This window comes from Dioscorea cayenensis, chromosome 15, assembly GCF_009730915.1.
Source record: "Dioscorea cayenensis subsp. rotundata cultivar TDr96_F1 chromosome 15, TDr96_F1_v2_PseudoChromosome.rev07_lg8_w22 25.fasta, whole genome shotgun sequence".
Taxonomy (NCBI): domain Eukaryota; kingdom Viridiplantae; phylum Streptophyta; class Magnoliopsida; order Dioscoreales; family Dioscoreaceae; genus Dioscorea; species Dioscorea cayenensis.
This window is the reverse complement of record NC_052485.1, coordinates 6,097,782-6,121,081: the sequence shown is the minus strand read 5'-3', so window position 1 is coordinate 6,121,081 and position 23,300 is coordinate 6,097,782. Positions and strand designations below refer to the sequence as shown.

At 33.2% G+C, this 23,300-nt stretch overlaps 6 protein-coding genes across 11 annotated transcripts; 3 read left to right on the top strand and 3 right to left on the bottom strand.

Moving 5' to 3' along the window:
• The first annotated feature begins 2,643 nt into the window (after positions 1-2,643).
• On the top strand, positions 2,644-6,063 carry LOC120277164 (protein CDC73 homolog). 3 transcript variants are annotated; one of them, XM_039283915.1, is made up of 4 exons: positions 2,644-3,733; positions 4,147-4,229; positions 4,324-4,439; positions 5,927-6,063. In XM_039283915.1, the coding sequence occupies exons 1-3, from the start codon at positions 2,746-2,748 to the stop codon at positions 4,414-4,416; spliced, it is 1,164 nt and encodes a 387-aa protein (XP_039139849.1). In that variant the 5' UTR covers positions 2,644-2,745; the 3' UTR covers positions 4,417-4,439; positions 5,927-6,063. The 3 variants fall into 3 exon arrangements, with proteins under 3 accessions (XP_039139849.1, XP_039139847.1, XP_039139846.1); XM_039283913.1 differs by lacking the exon at positions 5,927-6,063 and adding an exon at positions 5,687-5,794; XM_039283912.1 differs by lacking the exon at positions 5,927-6,063 and having other exon boundaries at positions 4,324-4,555.
• On the bottom strand, positions 4,448-7,088 carry LOC120277165 (non-specific lipid transfer protein GPI-anchored 19-like). 2 transcript variants are annotated; one of them, XM_039283917.1, is made up of 2 exons: positions 6,314-7,088; positions 4,448-6,234 (listed from the first exon to the last, which is right to left on the bottom strand). In XM_039283917.1, the coding sequence occupies exons 1-2, from the start codon at positions 6,633-6,635 to the stop codon at positions 5,996-5,998; spliced, it is 561 nt and encodes a 186-aa protein (XP_039139851.1). In that variant the 5' UTR covers positions 6,636-7,088; the 3' UTR covers positions 4,448-5,995. The 2 variants fall into 2 exon arrangements, with proteins under 2 accessions (XP_039139851.1, XP_039139850.1); XM_039283916.1 differs by having other exon boundaries at positions 4,448-6,237; positions 6,314-7,087.
• A 1,084-nt stretch (positions 7,089-8,172) lies between these two features.
• LOC120277909 (non-specific lipid transfer protein GPI-anchored 19-like) lies at positions 8,173-9,959 on the bottom strand. Of its 2 annotated transcripts, none has more exons than XM_039284771.1 (3): positions 9,561-9,959; positions 9,323-9,463; positions 8,173-8,441 (listed from the first exon to the last, which is right to left on the bottom strand). In XM_039284771.1, the coding sequence occupies exons 1-3, from the start codon at positions 9,889-9,891 to the stop codon at positions 8,314-8,316; spliced, it is 600 nt and encodes a 199-aa protein (XP_039140705.1). In that variant the 5' UTR covers positions 9,892-9,959; the 3' UTR covers positions 8,173-8,313. The 2 variants fall into 2 exon arrangements, with proteins under 2 accessions (XP_039140705.1, XP_039140706.1); XM_039284772.1 differs by having other exon boundaries at positions 8,173-8,438.
• A 4,030-nt stretch (positions 9,960-13,989) lies between these two features.
• LOC120276986 (non-specific lipid transfer protein GPI-anchored 19-like) lies at positions 13,990-15,567 on the bottom strand. The gene is made up of 3 exons (XM_039283725.1): positions 15,156-15,567; positions 14,884-15,027; positions 13,990-14,356 (listed from the first exon to the last, which is right to left on the bottom strand). The coding sequence occupies exons 1-3, from the start codon at positions 15,487-15,489 to the stop codon at positions 14,223-14,225; spliced, it is 612 nt and encodes a 203-aa protein (XP_039139659.1). The 5' UTR covers positions 15,490-15,567; the 3' UTR covers positions 13,990-14,222.
• Positions 15,568-16,944: 1,377 nt separating this feature from the next.
• LOC120277885 (non-specific lipid transfer protein GPI-anchored 19-like) lies at positions 16,945-18,469 on the top strand. The gene is made up of 4 exons (XM_039284737.1): positions 16,945-17,341; positions 17,866-17,892; positions 17,995-18,030; positions 18,174-18,469. The coding sequence occupies exons 1-4, from the start codon at positions 17,002-17,004 to the stop codon at positions 18,392-18,394; spliced, it is 624 nt and encodes a 207-aa protein (XP_039140671.1). The 5' UTR covers positions 16,945-17,001; the 3' UTR covers positions 18,395-18,469.
• A 398-nt stretch (positions 18,470-18,867) lies between these two features.
• Positions 18,868-21,218, top strand: LOC120278138 (non-specific lipid transfer protein GPI-anchored 25-like). 2 transcript variants are annotated; one of them, XM_039285060.1, is made up of 4 exons: positions 18,868-19,317; positions 19,833-19,883; positions 19,989-20,042; positions 20,969-21,218. In XM_039285060.1, the coding sequence occupies exons 1-4, from the start codon at positions 18,945-18,947 to the stop codon at positions 21,100-21,102; spliced, it is 612 nt and encodes a 203-aa protein (XP_039140994.1). In that variant the 5' UTR covers positions 18,868-18,944; the 3' UTR covers positions 21,103-21,218. The 2 variants fall into 2 exon arrangements, with proteins under 2 accessions (XP_039140994.1, XP_039140993.1); XM_039285059.1 differs by having other exon boundaries at positions 20,966-21,218.
• Positions 21,219-23,300: the final 2,082 nt, after the last annotated feature.

The following is a 23,300-nucleotide window of genomic DNA, read 5'->3' as shown; positions in this document are numbered from 1 at the left end:
CTAAATTTGTCACGCCCCGAACCTGGCTCCCCAGGCCCAGTGCACTGACAAACGGCCACACACCCACCAAGCTGAGGCCCAGTAGGCATGTAAGGCCTCAAAACCTGTTCTCAACAAATCACAAAAAAAAGTCTAACAGAGAGCAAAGGCTAGAAACAAGAATGGAGTTCAAAGACTAAAAAGAAATAACTAAGTGTCTTGCTATGATTGCTACAAATTTAATCAAATAAAAAAACTATGCCCACAACAAACGGGACTTATTACATGCTAAGAAGATTGACGGTGGCCCAACGATCCTGCTAAGCTATCCAGTCAGCGACCTCTACTCCCGATCCGAAAGAAAAAAATAACAACAAAATTTATGAGCTTGACGTACCCAAGATAGCACCCACTAAAAAAATATAGGGATCACTTATCAAAAAAATCATAATTTAATAATTTGCAAAAACCAACCATAAGTTTAATTCACTTAACATAGATGTCAAAAAAATTAAGCATATAGGTCCCCCAAACAACTATTGCCCAAAAACAAATCACAAAAATTCATATATTTACCCTCGGTGTCCCGAGACAAAACAAAAAGTCATATTTTTTTACCCTCGGTGACCCGAGCCAAAAATTAACAAAGGCCGATATTCCGCACCGACGGCAAGCGTTGGGAAACTATAGTTTCTAGAACAAAAATACGTGTCTACACGGTCGGGTGTTTAACCCCGATGATGGGGTTATTGCAAAAGTTAGTTGGGGACTAATTTTTTTATATCAAAGTACCTTGTTCACAAAACGATGAACTAACAAAAATTCAAAAACAAGCAAAAGTACAAGAATACAGATGAATATGATCCCATTTTTTTGTCATATCAAAATACACCGCTTAATGGAATACAAATATGAACAAATAATAAAAATAATAATATTCTTTAATAAAAATTTAAATAATACCCTAAATTCAAAATAAATAAATAAATACATAATCTGAACTTTAAACACATGAATTCAGAAATTTAAATAATTATCCGAAATTCAGAAATATGAAATTTCAAAAGTAAAAAGAATCAGGATTTAAAAGAATTATTTGAAAATTCGAAATTTAACTAAATCAACACGTGGGAATTCTAAAGAATCTCATTAATTAGAATATTAAATAATTTAAAATAATTCCGAAATTAGTATTAATTATTTAAATATAATTTGAATAATATACAGAAATTTAATTATTCAAAATAAATAAATAAAAATACATATTTTCACAAATTTAACAAGTTTCAAAAAGTCTATATACATAGTATAATTTATATGTGGGATACTTACTCGATATTCGCTAAACCCACAAAAATCCAAGTTGACTCCCACTTAACTCTCCACAAAAAGAACCTATAGACATAAAAATCAATTCAATAACCCTAACTTTACAAATTAACTAGGAGTCTTGGATTCCAAGTATAACACTTAATCTTATAAAGGATCAGAACATAAATATCATTGGATACTATAAGACCTCAATCAAAAACACTCGCACATCCCTAACCCAAACAGATGACGAGTGCATCAAGAAGAAAAATTAAAGCGCTAAAAGCATTACTAATTAACCTTTGAAGGATAATATAAATTCACACAATGGCATCCATAAATAACTGGGATAAAACATGGAGAAGTAAAAGCTTGCTCGAATTCATCGAACCACTAGCGAACTATAAAGAGCGTATTTAATGAGAAACTTAAAAAGAACATGAAGAACCTACAAGCGAGAGAACATCTAACATACAACACCAAACAAACACCCAACATCGCTAAAACAAGACCACCACAAGAGTACAAATCGGATGATCGCCTAACCTCAGTATTTGGAAAGTCGCTTAGATCCCTCGTTTGACAATCGGGACTAGGAGAACCTCTCGATTCTGCCACCACAACGCTAAAGAGACGATAGGGAGAAGACTGCAAGTTTATCCCTTTTTATTGAGATTTAAAAAAATCAGCGAGTGGGAGGTTACTCTAAAAATATGGGTAGAAGGTTATGAAAGGATAAGATAAAACTTTTAAATGAAACTAATTAAATTAAATAAAAAAACAAAAAGATAATTTTAAAGAGAGTGGGGTCCACAGTGAGCAATTTCAATGCTTCTGTCATTGTTGTCGCTCTTGGGTTGATCTCTAAAGCTAGATGCCAAATCATTTTTAGAAGCAAGCATATGGACTTGAGACAAATTCCTTATTGGACGTTGCAACATGTCAAGGAATATTGCAGAGGAATAAAAGATAAGTTAGGGAAGCAAGCATCTCTTTAATTTGGATCTTTTTTATTCCTCTAAGCTCATCTTATTTACTGATGCATCCTGGATTTCGCCGAGCAGCCTGGTGGGGCTGGCTTTTTGGTTATTAACGCAAATAAATTTTTTTTTTTTGGTTTTATCAGGGTAAAGATCTTTCGAGATGGATTATGAAGACTTATGTGAATGTGGGGTTTTGGTTTTAATTGTGTTATCCTAATTAGTTGTTTTGTTTCCCTGTTAGGCTTGTAGTCTTTAGCTTATGTGCAATTCTTTTCTCAAAATAATAATAATAATAATTATTATTATAATAATATATTTTTAAAAATCTGTTGAAATTCATATTTTTAAATGAAAATATGAAAAAAAAAATCCATTCCAATTAAACTCAACTCCCAACCCTAATTTTTTCCCCAAATTACCACATTCAATAAACCCCGGCAAAATCCATTGGCTTCTCTCTCTCGTCATTTCCATGGATCCCCTCTCTGCTCTGCGCGACTTCGCAGCCCGCGGCGAGCTGGAGAAGATCACCCGTTCCGGCGAGGAGTTCCGGTTCGGCGGTGACTACTCCTTCCCCTGCTCCGCCGAGACCGCCTACCGATCCAAGCAAGGAAATCTCTACACCCTCGAAACTCTCCTCTACTACCTCCGCCATCACCATCTCAAGCACACTGAGTACCTCCAATCCGCTCGCCTCAGCCGCGTCCCTGCCGTCACCCTCCCTGATCGCAAGCCCCTCCTCGACTACCTCCTTGGCCGCGTCTCCTCCTCCGATGCCGTTGAGCTCCTCCCTCCTCACCCTGACGACCTCCCCCTTGCTCCCTCTCGCCCTGCTGATATCCCTTTTGCTCCTCCTTCTCACGATCCCAGCTTCGTTTCCACTATTCGTTCCCTGGAACGCCCCCTCAAGGACCGCGAGGCCCTCCTCGAGTGCCGCAACCGCGACTTCTTCTCCGTCCTCACTGCCTCCACCCGCCGCCAGGAGGAGCGCCAGCGGCTCGATTCGCAGCAGCGCAAGGACGGCCTCGTCGCGAAATCTCGCATCTTGGGCTCTGACACTGGTTATGCTGACGATGCCGGTGGCTACGACGCCACGCCGCGGCCTAAGATGTTGCATCTCAAGGGAAGTAAGGTTGGGGAGGGCGTTCCGATCATTCTGGTGCCTAGCGCCTCCCAAACTTTGATTACGATCTATAATGTGAAGGAGTTTCTTGAAGATGGGGTGTTTGTGCCGTCTGATGTGAAGGTGAAGCAGTCGGCCGGAGAGAAGAAGCCAGAGTTTGTGACTGTGAGGAAGAAGTTCAGTAGGGATCAGGTGGTAGCGGCTTATGAAGTTAGGGACAAGCCTTCAGTGCTTAAGCCGGAGGATTGGGACCGGGTGGTTGCTGTGTTTGTTCTGGGGAAGGAGTGGCAGTTCAAGGACTGGCCTTTCAAGGATCATGTGGAGATTTTCAACAAGAGTGAGTGATCCTAGCTTCTGTTATTCATGTGCTATATATGAATGAGAATGTGATCTAGAAACTAGTTTCCATGCAAGTAGTGCTAAACTTCTAATGCTTACCATGCTTATTTTATATGACAAAGCAAATAACCGTTTTGGGAAGGGTGCATTTACTTGAAGATTAATTTGTTTCTGCGACTTCATTCTTGGCTAACAGTGGTAATTTGCTTCAGCAAGCTGACAACTTTGTTGTCATGTTTATTTGATGCAAAATGTCATTAGTGTTATGTTTCTCAATTCAAGCCTGTTTATTAATCGCTTGCATTACAATGTCACATGGGTAGCTTGACGGTATTAATCATTTTTGTTGTTGTATGTGGCTGATAGGAGATAAGATGAATGCTAACTTATTGGAAAAATAAATTTTTGCAGTCATTGGTTTTTATGTGCGCTTTGAGGATGACAGTATAGAATCTGCAAAGATGGTGAAACAATGGAATGTGAAGATCATCTCGGTGGGCATTTTTGATCTGTCAGGCTCATTTTTCTTTTTTTCTTTTTGATTATGTCATCCATATTATCTTCTTTTGCATGGTGTTGTTGGTTTAGATTAGCAAGAACAAGAGGCACCAAGACAGAGCTGCAGCGCTTGAGGTTTGGAACCGGCTAGAAGAATTTATGCGGTCACGCTCACATACATGAAGTTTTTTGTCCATAACAATGTTGTAAGCTCTTTTTTTTTTTTTAATTGTTATTGTTATCTGGTTTGTTCTTCTGGGTTCTAAACAATGTTGAGGTGAAGATTTCAGTCAAAAGCTTTATTCAAATATACTTTTTTTTTACATCATACTTTTTACTGTTATATGTCTGTCTACAAGACCTTGACTTCTTTCTTGCAATTTTTTTCTCATTCTATGTACTGGTTCATTAGCATGATCACGTAATTGTCTGGATACCTCTTTGGAAAAAACAGTGATGGCAAATGGTATGACTAGATTTTCAAATTGCAAAAAGAATGTATTTCAATTAATAAAATCTAGAGTTTGGAGTAATTGTCACTGTTGTTCCTTTGGTGAGACTATTGGGATTGCTAGTATTTTAGTTTTGATGAGGTAGGATACTCATGGTAATTGCAAATTTGCAATAGAATTAAAAGACATTGTCTGAACTGTTGAACCTAGTAAGCTGGCTGGTACGCTACCAGTTTATATTAGGATCAGGGGATGGAGCAAGATCAAGAATATGATTGAAGTTTGATGAAGGAAATGACAATGTTAAGTTACTTAAATAAATGGCTATGTTAGCATTCTGCCTGTTGAGGGCTATTGCTGCGCATCCACTTTATTTTCCTGGTTTATTTATTGAGCGCTGCACTCATTTTTCCCCACTTTCTTTCTTTCTTTCTTTTTTTAATTATTATCTTAGTTTCCTTGAGGAGCATTATTGGGAATTGTAGCCGCATCCAATCTCAGAAAAGGTCCCAATTGTTTCAAACTTTCTATTTAGGATGATGGGGTTTAGTATAATTGAATAGAGAAAAACCTTTTCCCTAGTTCAAGGGCCAAGCAGGAAGTGTGTGACATCTCATATGTTCTTGAGGTTGATGTTCCTTCTATTGCAGAGCTTCAGTTATGTGGGATCAATTCTTATAGCCATGTTGTGATGCCTTATATGAATGACCGTCTAATATGATGAAGAAACACTCAATTAGTCGTTGTGTTTGAATATGGTGAACTGTCTGTTGCACATGCACTAGAGATTTCATGAATCAGCTCCATAGGAGATTACTAAAGGTACTAGGAGGTTGTTCAAATTTATGGAGGTTAATTTTCTGGACAGTTCATTATCATGTCTCATTTGTTTGGCTACGTGAGAACTGTCAGCTTATGTATTATAATAATGTCTACTGAAGCCATGAATCACCATTAACTTCTAGTGCTTCTGCAATTAATTTTTGTTTGTCTTTTGGAAGCTGTTGGATGATTCCAGGGGAAACTGCAGCATACCCTGCAGATTGGCTCACTCGTCCATGAAGAACTATCAAGATGGCAATTCTACTAGTTGTTTAGGCTTATCCTACTTTTCTAATGGCATGCACTGCGTGTTGGACATAAATATCTGATTCAAGTGAAATTGGACATAAATATCTGATTTAAGTGAAATCTTACTGTTAGAAGCTCTTGGGTACTCCTGATCTGCTTTTATCATGTAGAGAAAATTATCAGTACTACTGGTAGCAACAAAGTACAAACGATCCAGTTCAAACATGAGAGCTCAGAAGCTAGTGATTGATGGAGACATAAGATGCGAAGATGATGACAAGGGACAGCATGGAATTGCAAGATTTGGCTGAAAGAAGAGCAGCAGATGATACTCCTTGGGATGTCTTGCCGTTAGGAATGTCAGTGACTGAAGGGTTTGTTGGTGTTGATGGAGAAGCAGTTCCCACTGATGCTGGTGGTGCCAAGGGAATTGCAGAGGAAGTTGGTACCTGAGCTCCTTGTGTTGTTCCTGCAGCGGCTGCTGCAACACAATCTTTTCAGTACAATCAAACTCAGATAAGTGCGAGTAATATTTCTCTTTGAATTGAGCACCATACCGTTGCACTGGCTAAGTGCTGGCACTGTGACACTGCAAACCCCAGGTAGAGTGAGAGCCTGAGTCTGATTCACAGGAATTCCCAGCTGAGCAGCGCCGCTGTTGAGGACTGTGCAGAGACACCGAGCCTGTGTCTGAATGACATCAGCTAAATTGGAGCAGCAGAGTGGTGAAGGTGCTGTCGCATTGCCCATGATGTAACTCATGCAAGATGACAAACTAGTAGCAAAAGGCATGCAGCTTAGCTGACCCATTGATTGGTAACATAGCATACATACAATCACCATTGCCAGCTTCACCTTCGACTGCATTGCAAGATTCATATTGTTCTGAGCTTCAAGTTCGAGTAGTGTTGAAGTGGAAATTGTGAGGTTTATATGCAAATGATTTGTCGAAGCGAAAGATGGCTGGTGGCCTGCTTTACCTGCTCTTCGTTTTTTAGTTTCGTAAGTTCTGCTCAACTGTTGGCATTCACTGATCAAATGATTGAAATAAGAGTGTGGAGTTTCAATTTATCTGGTATGTTTGTGGCCCCAGAGTTGTTATGGTTGATAAACCTTCTCCTGGTGTGATGATGCCAATGTTTGATGAAATGAGATATTGTTGCACTAGGTCTAGTTGATGTTGGATGGCAGCATTCCAACTAATAATTGGGTTTAAATTATGTCTTCAATCAGCTGTTTTTAAGGTCACCTTTCTTATAATATTACTTTGGGATTGGATATTCTCATGTTTGTTCAAATTTTGACACTAAATTAATGAGAAGGTAAGATTGCTTTAGTTCTTCACAATTTTATGAGAGTTTGATGTTCTTGCGTTAAGTGTTAATGATGCATATTCTCTCATGGAAGCATGTGACTTGTGATAAGCTTTGAATTTTACTGTAAGATTTGATTCCAAACAAACTTATTGATATTTGTTTTAAAGAACTAAATTATGATGCATCCTCTTGTGTATGATGTTTGAATCTCAATTGCTTTGTTGTTTATCTGGGAAAGAAAAAGAAATGGTCATTTTAGATTTTCTAATAATACTTCTTGAGCTATTTGACATACTTGATCTTGTGATTTTGTGCTTTTTCTGTTGATTTAGTGGTGTGGATTATAATAGATGGATCTTCAGAAATCATTGCTTTTATACCGTCATCAAGGTGGGTAGTTGTTAGTATATTTTTGACCAAAAAAAAAAATAATTTTTTTTATTTTTAAATAGTATTATTTGTTTATATAGTCATATTGTTTAAAGTTAACTTATTTAAAAATTTTAGTAAGAGACAAATGCTTGTGGTATTTAAACCAACAGAGGTTGGTACCACAGTGATTTTTTTTTTCATGTGGAAGTAAAATCGAGTTCAGTTATTTTAGTGAAAATGATAAACAATGGCTTTATAAAATATAAATATTTATTAGGAGTGTAATTCTTCTTTAAAAATAAGTGCTTTTGCTAGTTAAAAAAAAATGAAGTGTTTTTATATAAATTAATAATTTTGACACAATTTTTTTAAGCTGAAGTTTTCAACTTTGGTTACTTTTATGAAAAGTTTATCCTAATAGAATGAAAGTAATATTTCAAGTTTATTTATAAAAAAAAATTACCATCTTTTTCCTTGGATCTCACATCAATTATTATTATTATTTTTATTAGATATGAACAAGTTATATAAAAGATGTACACAAACATGAAGCTACTATTTCAATACATATGTACTATTACTTTACATGACTTGATGTTTGAATTTGTCATTTTGATAAGTAAAATATCTGAACCACTAGTTCAAGTAATGATTTGTCACATCAAATAAATATATATATATATATAACCAAATTAAACTTTGATGGAAATTAAATGCTATTGAAAATATCTCAAACAAGTTCAATAATTATTTTCGCCATACAAACAAACAGTAACAATAACATGAACAAGCACTAGAGCTTACAAAGAACAGACCCAAACATGAATAAGTTAAGAATCATGTCCATTAAAAACAAAGCATTCCTCAAATCAGAATTTGATGGCATAGCAGGCAAAAGCCAGAAGAAGAACCACAAGGTTATAATTGGCTGATCTTTGAAGCACACCATCAGAGGATTGGCTTTTTGTTGATGGAACTGACTTTGATCCCCCTCCTGCTGCATTAAAAAAGATTAAAAAAAAACCAATTGTTATATATATACATACATATAAACATTCAAACTTTTTCATATGTACACAATGATTAATTAATGCTAATCAATCATTAACTAGATACTGCTATTTATTAAATTTGAATCTAATTAATGGTCATTGTGGTACGGTGGGACATCCCTGCCTCCCTAAAGACGCAACCTTATATATATATATATATGTGTGTGTGTGTGTGTGTGTGTGTGTGTGTGTGTGTGTGTGTGAATAGACTTCGTCAGCACTAGTGATTGATCGCACCAATGATAGTCATGTGAATGATGTTGTACATTTAACAACAAAACAGTATAAAATAATGATATCAAAACTTTGGGATTTTTTTTTTTCTAATACTTGGTAATGTTTTTGTTAAGGGAATTTTAATGATTTATTTTAATTAGTTTTTGAATGTTTTTCAAATAAATTAAGGAATTTTATGTTTATATGATTTACTACAAATGGTAATTTTAAAAAAAATATAAAAAAGTATTTGGGTCATAAAAACCATATTTTTTATCTTATTTTTACTTACTGTTTTCAGTATTATTAATCATAGCTCTCCAAAAAATAGTTTTTCATTGAAAAAAAATTTAAGTTCCATTGATTCTATATGTATTTTTTTTCATGTATCAATCCAAACCGCTTAAAATTACCTCATAAATATATTATATTATAGCATATCAAATTGAAGTTTTTATATAATTAGTAAAACTTATAAATATATAATTTTGTTGTTTAGTTCTAAAAAAATATTTGGCATAAAAAAGGGATTTTAATGTTTATAATAATATTTATCAGTTTATAAAGGGTAACACCAAACATATCCTAAATATATATTTATATATATTACCTGAAGTAGGCACAGGACTAGGGACAGATTGTGCAGCAGGTGACTTGTTATTTGAAACCGAAGGTGTAACCGGTGAAACAGAAGCTGCCGGAGCTCCCACCGGAGCCATCACCGGAGACCCTGCCGGAGCACCAGCCACAACTGCCACAAAACAACAAACAATTAAGACATATATATAATTAACAATTTAACACCAAAACTGAGATTAAAAAAAAAAAATTAAATAAAATTAATTAACCATTGCACTGGCTGAGTGGAGGGATCTTGAGATTGCAAGCACCAGGAAGAGCAAGAGCCTGAGTCTGGTTAAGAACTAGTCCTAACTGTGCTGCTGCACCACCACCATTAACAACTGAGCAAAGACACTGAGCTTGTGAACTTATAACACTTGCAAGCTGAGAACAGCACATCGGAGAAGGTGCTGTGGTGGTGGTGGTGGTGTTTCCGGAGATGAAACCGAGACAGGGCGATAAGCTCGTGATGGCCGGAATGCAGTTCTGCTGGCCGGAGACTGTAGGAGCTATCACCATGGTCATGATCATCATTGTTATGCTTAAAAGAGTAGTCATTGTGTTCACAACTCTTTGAGTTGATTTTAGTTGGAGAGTTTGAGGAGTAGGTTGAGGTTTTGTGAGGAATGTTTGCATGCATGCATGGGTTTATATAGTATAAGGAGGTTAGGGTTTGCATGGGGCCTTTGGGTGGCCAACTTTTCCTAATGATGGCTTGATTAGGTAGTAGTTGAGTGATGCTTCATATAAAGATATGATTCTTTTGCAAGCCAACCTACTTGCTTGTGTGTTCCAATGGAGATCAAAATTATATATATATACCCGGCCCAGACACACCAAACAAGAAGTGGTTAGTCCCAAATAGTTACATGCATTTTTTGTCTTTTCACATTCTTATATCAAAAGCTAAAAAATTAGATATATAGGTAAATAAAAAAAATTATTATTTCATTCCAAAGCTCCAAGTAAAAAAAAAATAGTTGTGTTGGGCAGTTGATATAACTTGCAGTTAAGCTTTTGCTCGAATACAATGAATATATATATATATATATATATATATATTTGAAAATAGATTTGTTTTTGAAAAAAATAAAGGGTAGCACAGACAAACACATGAAAGGTAAAAATAAAGGATAAACGAGCAAAAACAAAACATGAGGTGGAAGAAAAAACTAAAAGTAAAAGAAGGAAGAAATTAAGGATGATCTTATGAACAGAATTGGTGAAAATGGATATTATAATTTAAAATGCTATTTTTTAAAAACAAATAATTTTATACAAATAATGCATGTGCAATGTGAGGGGCCAATACCGTGCTTATCTTCACATGTGCCCACATGGAAAAAATAATGCCAGCGGATATGACAATATAAAACCCATATTTGCAATATAAATATTTATAGAAGTGTGTTTGTGTAGACGCCCTAATAAAAAACCGTATAAATTATATTTATGTATATTCCTATTCATTAAAAAGTGCATATATGTGTAAACTTAAATAAAATGCATATTTTAGCACATAACCCTCAGAAAACTCAAATAGGTAAAAGTACTAATTTTTTTTAATTAAACGAAAGATTTTTCTTCAAAATCATTAAAAAAATCTTTTGAAAAAAATAGATAAACCACATGCATTAAAATAAAAGAAACAAAAGTTACAAACGAACTTCCACTAGCTGTGGAATCAAAAACGAACATAACTGGAGGAACAACGGGTCTCCTCGATCCTAACCCAAAAGATACCAAACTACTCATTCCCGCCGGTCTGATCAACCTCAGGCATGGGGGTGTCCACTACCCCCAGGGACCGAGGTCCAGTAAACTCTAGGCTACATCTGATAGCCGAGATAGGATCAGCAATCTTCGCTTTCACACCATCAGGAGCTGCAGAATACCAAGATAGTAACATATAAGCTGTCTTCCTGACAACATCAAAAGGAGTATGGCATTTATCAGCAAAGATATAATCATTCCGCGTAGTCCAAATCGACCACACATAAGCTTTGACCAACAAAACCCCAAACATCCTAACCGCTGGCCGTAAGGCCGACCTCCAGGCGCTCCATGCATAATTGAGCCATAGACATAGGCATCTCCTGAAGCTGAAAGAGACGACAGAGGGGCGACCACACCTTCTTAGAGAACGAACACCTTAAGAAAAGATGATCCACAGATTCGACGTCAGCATGGCAGAGCACACAAGTGTCAGTCGGCAGCCTATTGCATCGACGCTTGGCAAGATTTTCCAAGGAGAGAATCTTGTTCTTCCAGGCAAGCCAGTTAAAAATATTAATCTTCTTTGGGCAGGGGCCTTTCCAAAAGATGTTAGCCATGGGGCATATGAGACCTCCCTCATTCAAAAGCCCATAGAAGGACTTGACCGAGAAGGCGCCATTGGCCGTCAAACCCCACATCTTAAGATCGCTATCTCTCATTGACGCGAAGTTCAGTCTAGACCGGATTTGCACAACAGCCGGCTCAGTCACGAACGACGGCCTCTCCAGTAACCAAGCCAGCTCCCTCACCGTCCCGTGAGGCGTAGTCGATGCAAGAAATTCTTCAGGCCAAGTATTCATAGGCGCAAGGCCATTAAGCCACATGTCCTTCCAGAATAGCGATTCAGAACCCGATTTCACCTGGACCAAAATACATCCCCTAAAAGCGGGGAGACACCGGGAAACACCTGACCAAAAAAACGAGACTCTCCCAAGCGGAGCCCTAAATAAGTCCCAATCAGGAACCTGATAGTTGAATCGCAAAATCTTCCTTCCCCCAGTGCGAGTCCATCAACATCTTCCATCGCCATTTCCCCAAAAGGGCAAGATTGAATGTAGAGAGATCCAAGATCCCCCACCCACCTTGATCCTTCGCCCGACAGATGTTCTTCCAAGCCACAAGTCTACACCCAGGATGTTCAATGTCAGTGCCAGACCAAAGGAAATCCCTTCTAATCCTGTCTATTGCTTTGATTACCCACTTAGGTAACCTAGACAAGGACATCCAGTATGTCGGTAAAGCAGATAACACTGAGAGCCTTAACTCTATGGATAAAATTATTTGAAGCTTAAGTAAATAATTTATTTATTTTTTTAAAAGAAGTGGACAAGGCATAGGCAAGGAATATCTCTCCCACTTCTACCATCATTGTATGAGAGTTAAATTTTCAACCCACCTCCTTAATAACAGCATGAACACAGAACACCCTATAAAAAAAAAAAAAAAAAAAAAAAAATTAATACCAATAGACAGAGCGGGCGTTGCCTAAGTAAAATAATTTATATTATTATTTAAAAATTAACTATATCATTCTTTATTATTTGAAAGACTCTGTACATATACAAAACCTCAACTGTATTTTTTTTATTTGAGTAAATTATTTAAATAGTCACCAAACTATTCGTTCACTCCTATTTAAGTCAATAAATTATAAAAAAAATTCAATTAGGTACCCTAATTTTATATTTGCAATCAATTAGGTCACCTGGGTTAATTCCGTTAATGGTGTGCTAATGTGGTATGGCGCGCCATGCTCTCTTGCTATATTAGTGTACTAAGTGGATAAAAAATCAAATTAAATATGAGACATTACTACAACTTGTTTAACTAAAAAAAATTCAAAAATTCAAAAACTCAAAAATCAAATTATTTTTTTGTTTATATGACACGAATAACCAATTATATGAATTCACTATCTCTAAAGTAAAGAGAGTTTTTATCCACGTGACATACTGATGTGGCAAGAGGGCATAATACGGCATCACATCATTAACAGAGTTAACCTGGGTGACCCAATTGAACATAAATCCAGTGTTTTCAGACTTAAACCAGACTGGTTGATCGGACCGGGTTGATCGGACCCGGTCTTAAAACCGGATTGAACCATCAACCCGGCCGGGTTATCAAGCCAGGTTTGGACAATTTTTTTTAATTCTTATTTTATTTTATAATATACTAATGTTTGGGGGTTATAATGTAAAATTATAAAACTAAGGAAGAGAGAGACCAAGCGAATATTTTTAAATTTTTTTATGGATATCTTAGTTGTGTATTTCCTCAAGAATATTTTTATGTTTCTCAATTAATTTTATATTAGTTTGTGTTTATGTTATTTGGTGTATTTCTCATTTTTAATGTGGTGTACTTCAATAATTATTTTATGTAAAATACTTGCTTAAATTTTTAAAAGTCATGCTTTTATTTTTTATTTTTTTTCAATATTTGATTTTTTTAATTATATATAAATAAAATTTATATTATTTTTAATAAAAATTATTGACCCTAGTTCAACTCTGATTCAACCCGGTTGAACCCCTGACCCCTATCTTTCTCCGGGTCTGAAAATTTTGCATAAATCTAAAGTTAAAATACATAATTAAATTTTTTTTATAATACAGTGATTTAAATAGAAGTGAATGAAGAGTTACCTAATTATATAAATTATTTACCCTTCGTCTTTATGTTCTCTTGGTTCTTTCCTATTTTCTTCATATCATTGTTTATTTCTTTTCTTCTTATAAATTAAATATTAATATTATTTTTATATATCTAGTTTACTGTGGATATTAACTTTTAGTTAGTATTTTATAATAATTAATAGGCTCCATCAAAAAAATAAAAAAATAACCATATATATATATATATATTGACACAAACAAATGCTGTAAATGCAATAATATATAACCGACTAATAAATCAAAAGTACAATATAACTCTCATAACTCTCACAAGTCACAACAAGCTCTCCTCACATACAGAAAAAACATAAACTCTGACACACATGAAAAACGCATACATTTAATAATGGATAAAGTCAAATACATAAAAATATGTATGATCATAAATAAATTAAGCATAAATAATTATGCGCTGATCTGATGCATAAATGAAAATCAGAAGGTGATGAAGAAGGGAGACACAAATGCTGAAAGGACCATAAAACCCAGAATCAAAGGTTGGTTCATTTTTGCAAAACTTGCATCAGTTGACTGCCCTTTTGTAGTTGGAGTTGTCTTTGATCCACTTCCTGCATATTCATTCAACACCATAACTATGTTATATATATGTATATATATATAAATATATACATACATATATTTTGAAGTTTTCATTGATAACTAATTAACACTTGTTAAAAGTATGATATTATGTTTATGCAATGAGAGTATATGTTTCTAAATTTATAGTATATTGTTTATAATTAGTTAATTTATATATTTATTAGTGTTATTATTAAAATAGATTTATGCTTTATCTGTCTTTTTTAAAAAATTTTAAATTTTGTTATTTTTAAATTTTTTCTCTATGAATCATATATGTTTTTTTTATATATATATTCATTACGATTTACATTCTTGGAATTTATCATAATTAACCTTCATTAACTACTATTCAGCCCGTTTTACCGGTCAACCCTAAACAGTATTAAATGTTACATATATTGATAATATTGACTTTGTGGTTACAAGTGATTAATTTTAAATTAACAAAATGTATATATATATTACAACAAACGTTATATATATATATATATATATAGCTTGAAAATCTCACCTGATGAAGGAGAATCAGGGACGGAAGGAGTAGAAGAAGGGGTGGTCGGAGAGTTATCAGTTGCCGGAGAATCATTGCTAGGAACTGTCGGAGTTCCTGCCGGAGATGCCGCCGGAGGAGCCACCGGAGTACCACCAGCCGCACCTTCATCATCAAACCAAAACACATTCATTAATTCATTCATTCATTCATTCTACCACCTTACAACTTCAAAATAATATATATATATATATATTAAAAACAAAAAGAAAAGAAAAAAAACAAAGTAGTACCATTGCATCTGCTGATAGGAGGAGTCTGAACCTTGCATGCACTAGGAAGAGTAAGAGCTTGTGTTTGGTTAATAGCAATACCAAACTGCGACGCACCGCCGTTGAGGACAGTGCAAAGGCACTGGACTTGAGATTGGACGACGCTTGCCAGCTGTGAGCAGCACGACGATGACGGTGTTGTCAAGTTTCCGGTGATGTAGCTAAGACACGGTGCTAAGCTAATTACAGCAGTAGTGCATGATGTTGATTGAGCTGATGACGTGTGAATAAAGAAGAACATAACAAGTGCTGCAGCAGTGAAGATCATACTAGTTTGTTTTAGTGTGGAAGCCATTGGAGTAGTACTAGCTAGTGTGGTTTCAAGGATTAGGGTTAGGGTTTTGTGTGTTTGGGGTATTGGTTTTTGAGTTGATGTTGTGAGAGGTTGGAGATGGGGTAGGGGTTTTATAAGGGGTTGTGTTTGGTGTGGTTGGCCAATCTCAAACTACTCATGGTTTGATTATTGGATAGTCCTTGAAAATATATGTTGTCATTTTTTATAGGTCTTTTGTTTTGTTTATTTATTTATAAATTAAACCACTGTTTGGACTTGACCAGTTATTATTATCATTAATATTATTATTATTTTATGAGAGTTTATAATTGTTGTAGTTGTATTTTTTTTAAAATTTTTTAACCAAATGGTTTTTAGGAACCACAGGCTTTGAACTAATGTGAAACGACATAGTAAGAGTTCTGTAAGCATATTTTCCAATTGTTATTTTTTGTAGACATTAATTTAAATTTTAAATTACTTAAGAGATTAAAATTTTTGTGGCTGCCACTTTAGGCCAATCTATGTTGTTCTCTTTGAAAATTTAAGATATAAAAATATAAAAAATCATTATATAAAATTTGTCCATGCAGACAAGCATAAAACCTCAAAAAAATAAAAAGAATTTTAAAAAATTTAATGAAAACTTGGCAACTTTTTGGGAACTTTTTAAGTATATTTTGTTTTTTTTAGTGTGAGAATGGTGATTGTTGATTAGATTAGTTAGACTGAATAATTAAATGGGAGTTGGTGTGGTGTAGACGAAGCTTGTTTAGGTTTATGTGGTTGGCCTAATTCAGCATCTTTTTGGATTCTACTACCAAATACCTTGTTTCATGGCTTCATAGCAGCAGCCTAATTGGACTCTTAAATTTATCTTTTCTTTATTTTAAAAAACTAATGAAAAACAACTTTGAATAATTTTAAATTTACATATATATATTTGTTAAATTGTTTCATGTTCAACAGTTTCAAATCAAAGATTAAAACAGAAAAAAAAAAAACCTTAATTAACTTCATTACATTGCTAGTTGTAAATTGGCTTCATTTTAATTTCTCAATATAATGTGAACCTAAAAAATAATTAAATAACATTAAATTGAATATACAAGGAAGCAATAAAAGTATAAGGCCTAAATGGCAAGACAAAACCTTTACGTCTTAGTGTTATACCTAATAACTAATCAAGCCAACAACTTTTCAATATAAATTAGAATTGCATGTATTTAATTAAATTTATAAATACCAAGTAACCTCAGGAGTCAAAGATATATAACTAAATTAATTAATGCTTTTAATTTATTCCCTCTCAAATCTTAGATTTTGAATTAAAAAAAAATATAAGCTAGTTAACCTACCAACTAAAAACTTTTAAGTTAGATAAAGTTGATAACCTTCATAACTACTTTCAAACAACCCATCAAATTCCCTCCCATAAATACTTCCTTTCAAACCTCTCCCTCTCTCATCCTTACCATCCATCAAATTATAATTAACTCCTCCAAAAAAAATAAAAAAAATATTATTATTACCATGGAGATCATAAGGAATTGTTTTTCAAGTTTTAGAGTCTCATTTTTGATGATCATTTTATTGATCACAAGCTCACCAGCTTCTTCTCAGATTTCAACCCCATGCACAAACACACTGTTAAGTAGCTTCACTCCATGCTTGAATTATCTCACTGGAAGCACTAATGGTGGCGGATCTCCAACTTCCGACTGTTGTGATTCCCTTGGCTCTCTAATCAGTAGCAGTGCTGAGTGTGCTTGTATGATTATTACTGGCAATGTTCCAATCCCCATAAACCGTGCTCTGGCAATCTCACTTCCTAAAATTTGCAACTCAAAATCTGTTCCTCTCCAATGCAAAAGTAAGTTATATTTCTGTTACTATATATATATATTTTTTGGGTTTGATAAACCACTTCTGTTAAAAATAAAGAGGAACAATAACGCACTCACCTTTACTTCTATTTTTGTTAATATATTCCTCTAATTCTATTTATATGTTTGTTTTATTTTTTATAAATATAGATTTATTTAAAAAATTATGAAACATTAAGTAATATTTTTTAAATTTATGCTTTATCTTTTATGTATTACTACACTTCAAATTCTTTTAAAAAACGTAAAACATCAATTTTAAGATAAAATAAAAAAATATAATGAAAATAGAGAGAATTAAGAGAATCTTTATGAATTTTTAAATAAAAAGTAATTTTGGAAAGTTGAGTCATTGTTTTATAAATTCAAACTATTAATTAATTTTAATTGATTTTTTAATGATCATAAATTAGTTGAAGTGAACATATATATAAGATTTTAGGAAGTATTTTATAACATATAAAAATTTATATTAATTAATAAATGATAACATGTTTTATTTCTCTTGCAGCTTCCTCAACTCCCTTGCCAGCTCCAGGTAATATCACAAGCTCATGGTCTACCAAAATCTCTCAAATTTTACTCAAATACTATTACTAAGCTTTTACTAAGTTTTATGTTTTGATTGATTAAATGGCAGGTCCAGTGGCTTTCGCACCATCCCTTCCTCCTCTATGTAAGTCCTCACTCAGGCTTCCAATTATTTGTTTATTTATATAATTCTATTAATAATTTAACAAATATTATTAAATAAAAATATTAGATAATTCATATAAATTAGTATTTTTACCGTGCCCGAATTTGCCCCATGTTATTTAGCTCCAACAACAAGCAACGTGCCAGGATCAGATTCTTCATCACAAGCATTGCCCCCATTTCCAACACAGTCTCCACCGGCGCTCACTCCTCCGGCCATAGTTCAAACTCCGACGACGAATTCTGGGCAACCAACCCTTGTGATTCCCAGTTCGGCTTTTAAGCTTTCAGGCATTACATCAGCTGCACTACTCCTAATCTTTGGAACTCTCATATTGAACTAGATTTTAAATGTTTCATTACAGTATTAGTGTCTATTATATATATATATGTATCCTCTTGTATTTTTTTGTTGTATTTTTCTATTGTTCATCTTCTTGTTTTATTTAATTTTTTATTTGTATGGATCTATTTTTTTATTTTTTTATAAAATGAATAAACCATAGTTCATTAAAAACAATAACAAAAGAATAGTAGTCTTGAAGTTATAGTTCTTAAAACAACAGAATAGATAGAAAGAGTCCATTAGATGTGGAATACATTTTAAATATATATATGTTAAAATAAATATTATATAGATTTAAAATATGTATTTTTTTTAATAAAATATATATATATATATATGTATATATAATTAATCAATTTTACGAGGGTATAAAAACAAATTCTAAAAAAAAAGCGGGAAAGAAAAGCAAAGTAGTCAAATATAAAAGAAGAAAAAAGAAAAGGCATAAAGTTACAAAATATTACACAATAAACCAGTCACATATAAGACGGTGATTGTTCTCGAAAGCGAGGGCATTAAAGTCAACACAAAGAAATCTCGCGAGCTTGATGGCGACGAAACCTCATCTCCTTCTCCTCATTCTCATCATCCTCCTCTCCGTCTTCCGTCCATCGGCATCTCCTCCACCTCCGGCATCATCTTCTTCGATGCCCTGCACCGATGAGCTGGTGGCGATCTCGCCATGCCTCCCGACACTGGCGGAGGATTCCGATGGCGGCAGTACGGCGCCATCCACAAGCTGCTGCGCTAACTTCTTCGCCGCCGTCGATGGCACCTGGAGTGGTCCGGCGTGCCTCTGTCACCTCATCCGCGAGCCGATCCTCCTCGGCTTCCCCGTCAATGGCTCCCTCTTCACTTCCCTCTTCGTCTCCTGCGGCCGCTCCGCCGCCGACGCCAAGAACTTCAGTGATCTCTGCCGAGGTTCCATCCCTCTTTCTTTCCTTGATTTTCCCCCATTTTATTGATTATTTTTTTTCTCAATTTTTTTTTCTATTTTTTTTTTTAAAGAACACTATGAAAAATTTTCTCATATTTCTTGGTTTTTTTTTCTCCGAAAATTTTAATTAATTTATAGAATTTTCTGATAATTTTAAAAAGAAGGTTCTGGTAAATACTCAAGTAGTAGATTGTTTGGACGGTGAGGATGAAGCCGATCATCGGATTGTGTGGACGGGATTGCCGCGATCCTAAACTATTTTCTTGATTTTCCTAAAAAGATTTCCTCCAATTTCCTTCTATTTCTAAATTATTTTCCCCAATTTCTAATTCAAATTTCTAAATTATTTTCCACAAGAGAATAAGAGAAACAAATCTCTTTTTACGGCCGGATTAAACCGATCATTCGATCGTGCGGTGGAAAAAGCAGGATCTTGATCTATTTTCTTGATTTCTTTTTTAAAATCTCTGATATTTCTATGGGGTTTTTTTTTCAACAGGGATTCGAAGGTTGCCATCCTTCCGCAACGTGACTGAAGAGGGCACTGCTGGTGAGTTGAAATACCCATTATACCCCTCTGTTGGGTTGTCTTATAATGGTAAAAAGCATGCAATTCGTATGGTGTTTGATGGGTGTATTTGGAATTGTGTTTCAGATACTGAAGCCGAAGCTCCGAGTCCTAAGCCGCCGGCTCAGCAGCCTCTTCCTGGTGAGCTTGCTTAATTTCTCACATGCTTATTTATTTATTTAAAGTAATAATTAGAACTTTTTTGAGACGATTGATTAAGTGTGAAGTTTCTAATCAGGTGATTGTTAACACTTGACACATTGGATAAATCAACATAATATGCATATTTTTTATTATTCCTAACTTTTTAGTTTTAATTTTAAGAAAGTTACTAAAACACTCCTTTTATACAATAAAATAGGTTTGGAATTAAAAAAAATGTAATAATTGAATTGTAAAAGATATTTATGATGTGTTTTTTTTGTATTTTTTTACAAAATAAATAAACTATTATTTATATTATTCACTATGTGTGAGTAGTGATTTGATCTCCCAACCATACATATGAGATTTAATTTACTTTATGGTTGGGTTATATCAATATTCTCCTGATCACTGTTTATTTCTGATGCATTTTAACAAAATATATTTTATACAATATTTTTTTATTTGTCCATTGCTGGATTTTTTAATTAATTAATTAATTAATTTTGCGTATATATCTTTGCAAATTCATAATTTAGATGAAAATTCTTTAATCATATTTATTGTTGCACACTTGGATGTTTAACTCACTCTAAAACCAAAAGCATATGAGAAAAAGAAAATAAAATAGGCCATATATGCACAATGTCATGCATACATGTATACACAAAATGGTATCATAGAAAGCTAATTATATTAGTGTCTAATTGTAGATAAGCTTTATAATATTCTTGAGTTAGTTATGTCTTCATAAATTAGTAAAGCATCAAATTAATAATTAAAAATTTTCATCTGTGAACTATATTACCGAGTTCATGTTTTAGAAAAAGAAAACTTAAAACATGTTGAATGAATGAATGAATGAATGAATGAATGAATATTGATTGATTAGTGATAATGAGTTTGATGATCATCATCAGAAGAGGCTTCTTCATCTTTGTTAATTCGGAGGAAAAAGAAAGGCAGGAGGGGAAGCAGTGCTGGCAGAGTGGTTTGGGATCAATCAATCCAGCAGCTGGTAAGCTTATGGATCCCATTTGTTTTACTTTTGTTCTAACATGCACATGCAAACTAAACTGTTTCTTTTGTTTCTCTGTAAAACTGTGAACAACTACTGTAAATCATATCCTTGTGTAGTTGTTCTGATTTGATTTTTAGGATTCATGCTCTTCAGAAAGGATTTTTTTGTTCCTCATGCTCTCTTTCAGTCTATTGGTTTGTTATTTAGATTAGTCATTTGATCATTATCCGTTTATTATTGGTGCCTATGGCCATATATATCTTTCTAAATTAATAGACATATGTAATTGCATGCATTTTCCATAAATTTTATAATTAATAGACATATGCAACTGCATGCATTTTCCATAAATTTTATTATTATTATTATTATTATTATTATTATTATTATTTGTAAATATGTGGATAAGACACTCTATACATGTCTCAAGTCCACAATGATATTTTATAAATTGAACTCTCGACTTTTCGCATATCATATTACCATTCATTTATTGTTTTTGGGTCAAACTTTTTTTTAAGATATTCTTTTAAAAAAATAAAATCAAAAAATATTTTTGCAATCAATTAAATGCACTGCTTCAAAAATATTTCAAAATTCAATAAATCAAAATTTTTAAATATAAATTTACAGATTTATTTTTTCACAATTATTGCAAGCATTTACAATTATAAATACCAAATGATAAGAATAACTTAAATATGGGAAGTTCACAATAATATCAATTTATAAAATTTGGTGACAATTGCCATTGTCTCTCTTTCTGAATAATAAGTTTATAAAGGTTCTCTGCTACATTATTCTGTTCTTACTCATGTTCATTAATTACTTGAATATACACACATTTGAATAATAACTTGTTTTTTCTCTAATGTACCATATATATAAATATATATATATGTTCTACATATTATCTCAAGTATTCAAAGAGTCTTAAATTAAAATAATAATAATGATAATGATATAAATTTAAAGAGACCTCATTTAATATAAAGTCTATTATATATATTTTTTTCCATAAAACCCAGAAAATAGTAATATACATCAAATTGAGGATTTTTGTATATTAAGTAATTGTTTGTTTATAGTACATCTACTGTGAGTCTTTTTGGCATGCATATGCTTATTGGTGAGAACAAATTGGGTTTGTTTTGAAAAGATAATTTTATATTGCTAGAATTATTTTTCATGCATATGCTTATTAGTGAGAACAAATTGGGTTTGTATTGAAAAAGATAATTTTATATTGTTAGAATTATTTTTTAAAAATTAATATTAATTTTTATTTTATTTTTTTGAAAATTTCTAAATAAAGCAAGACATTGCAAATTAAAAAAAAAATAAAGAAAACAAAATATAACATACTGTTTTTTATAAAAAAAATTAAGGGACATTCATGTACCAGTACTGCACAGGATCAACACAAAATGACAGTAAGCATTTCTAAATTTAATATTTTTTTAATATAATTCTACAAAATTGGGCAAAATTTGTGGGTAATCATATATAATTCTATGATATATTTGTTCACTTAGTTTAAGAATCTAGTACATTAGACATCTTCATATTTAAACATAGTTCAATACTTCCCTGCTCTATGTGGAGACATAGTAAATATTTAAAAACAACAAATATATATATATATATATATATAAACAAAAAATTAAGAGGCATGTGCATTTTCCCACGAGAAATCATTATATATTATTATATAAATCACTGAAATAAGCTTTATATTTTTTTTTTCACTTTCTTGTTATTCCTACCCTCTAGATTTTACATTAGGTCTTTACAACTTTAAAACAGGGTAAATTTAAGTCTAAATCCTTGGGACTATTAGATTTGCTGATCAATTTAACTTATGTGGTTTTTTTAAAATAAAATATTATTTTTAATAGATAAACTAAATTAAAAAAATTATAAAAAATCTTAAATTTTGGAATCGGTGAACTTAACAGTAGTATCCAAGCTTTTATTGTGAGATCTAGCTTTTGCATGTTGTTGTCTTTCGGTATACACAAAAACACAAATCGAAATTTTTTTTTTGGCATGAAAATAAGCCATTTCACTTTGAAAATCAATTTGTCTTTTGATCATTGTGTTCAAGTTGTCGTTTGAACAATTTTAACCAAGTTTGACCCATTTTGACTAAGTTTGACCAAGTTGGCTGGTCAAAAGTCATTGTGAATGTTGAACAAGCTTGTTTTCATTCTTCTTTGGTTGTTTTAATTACT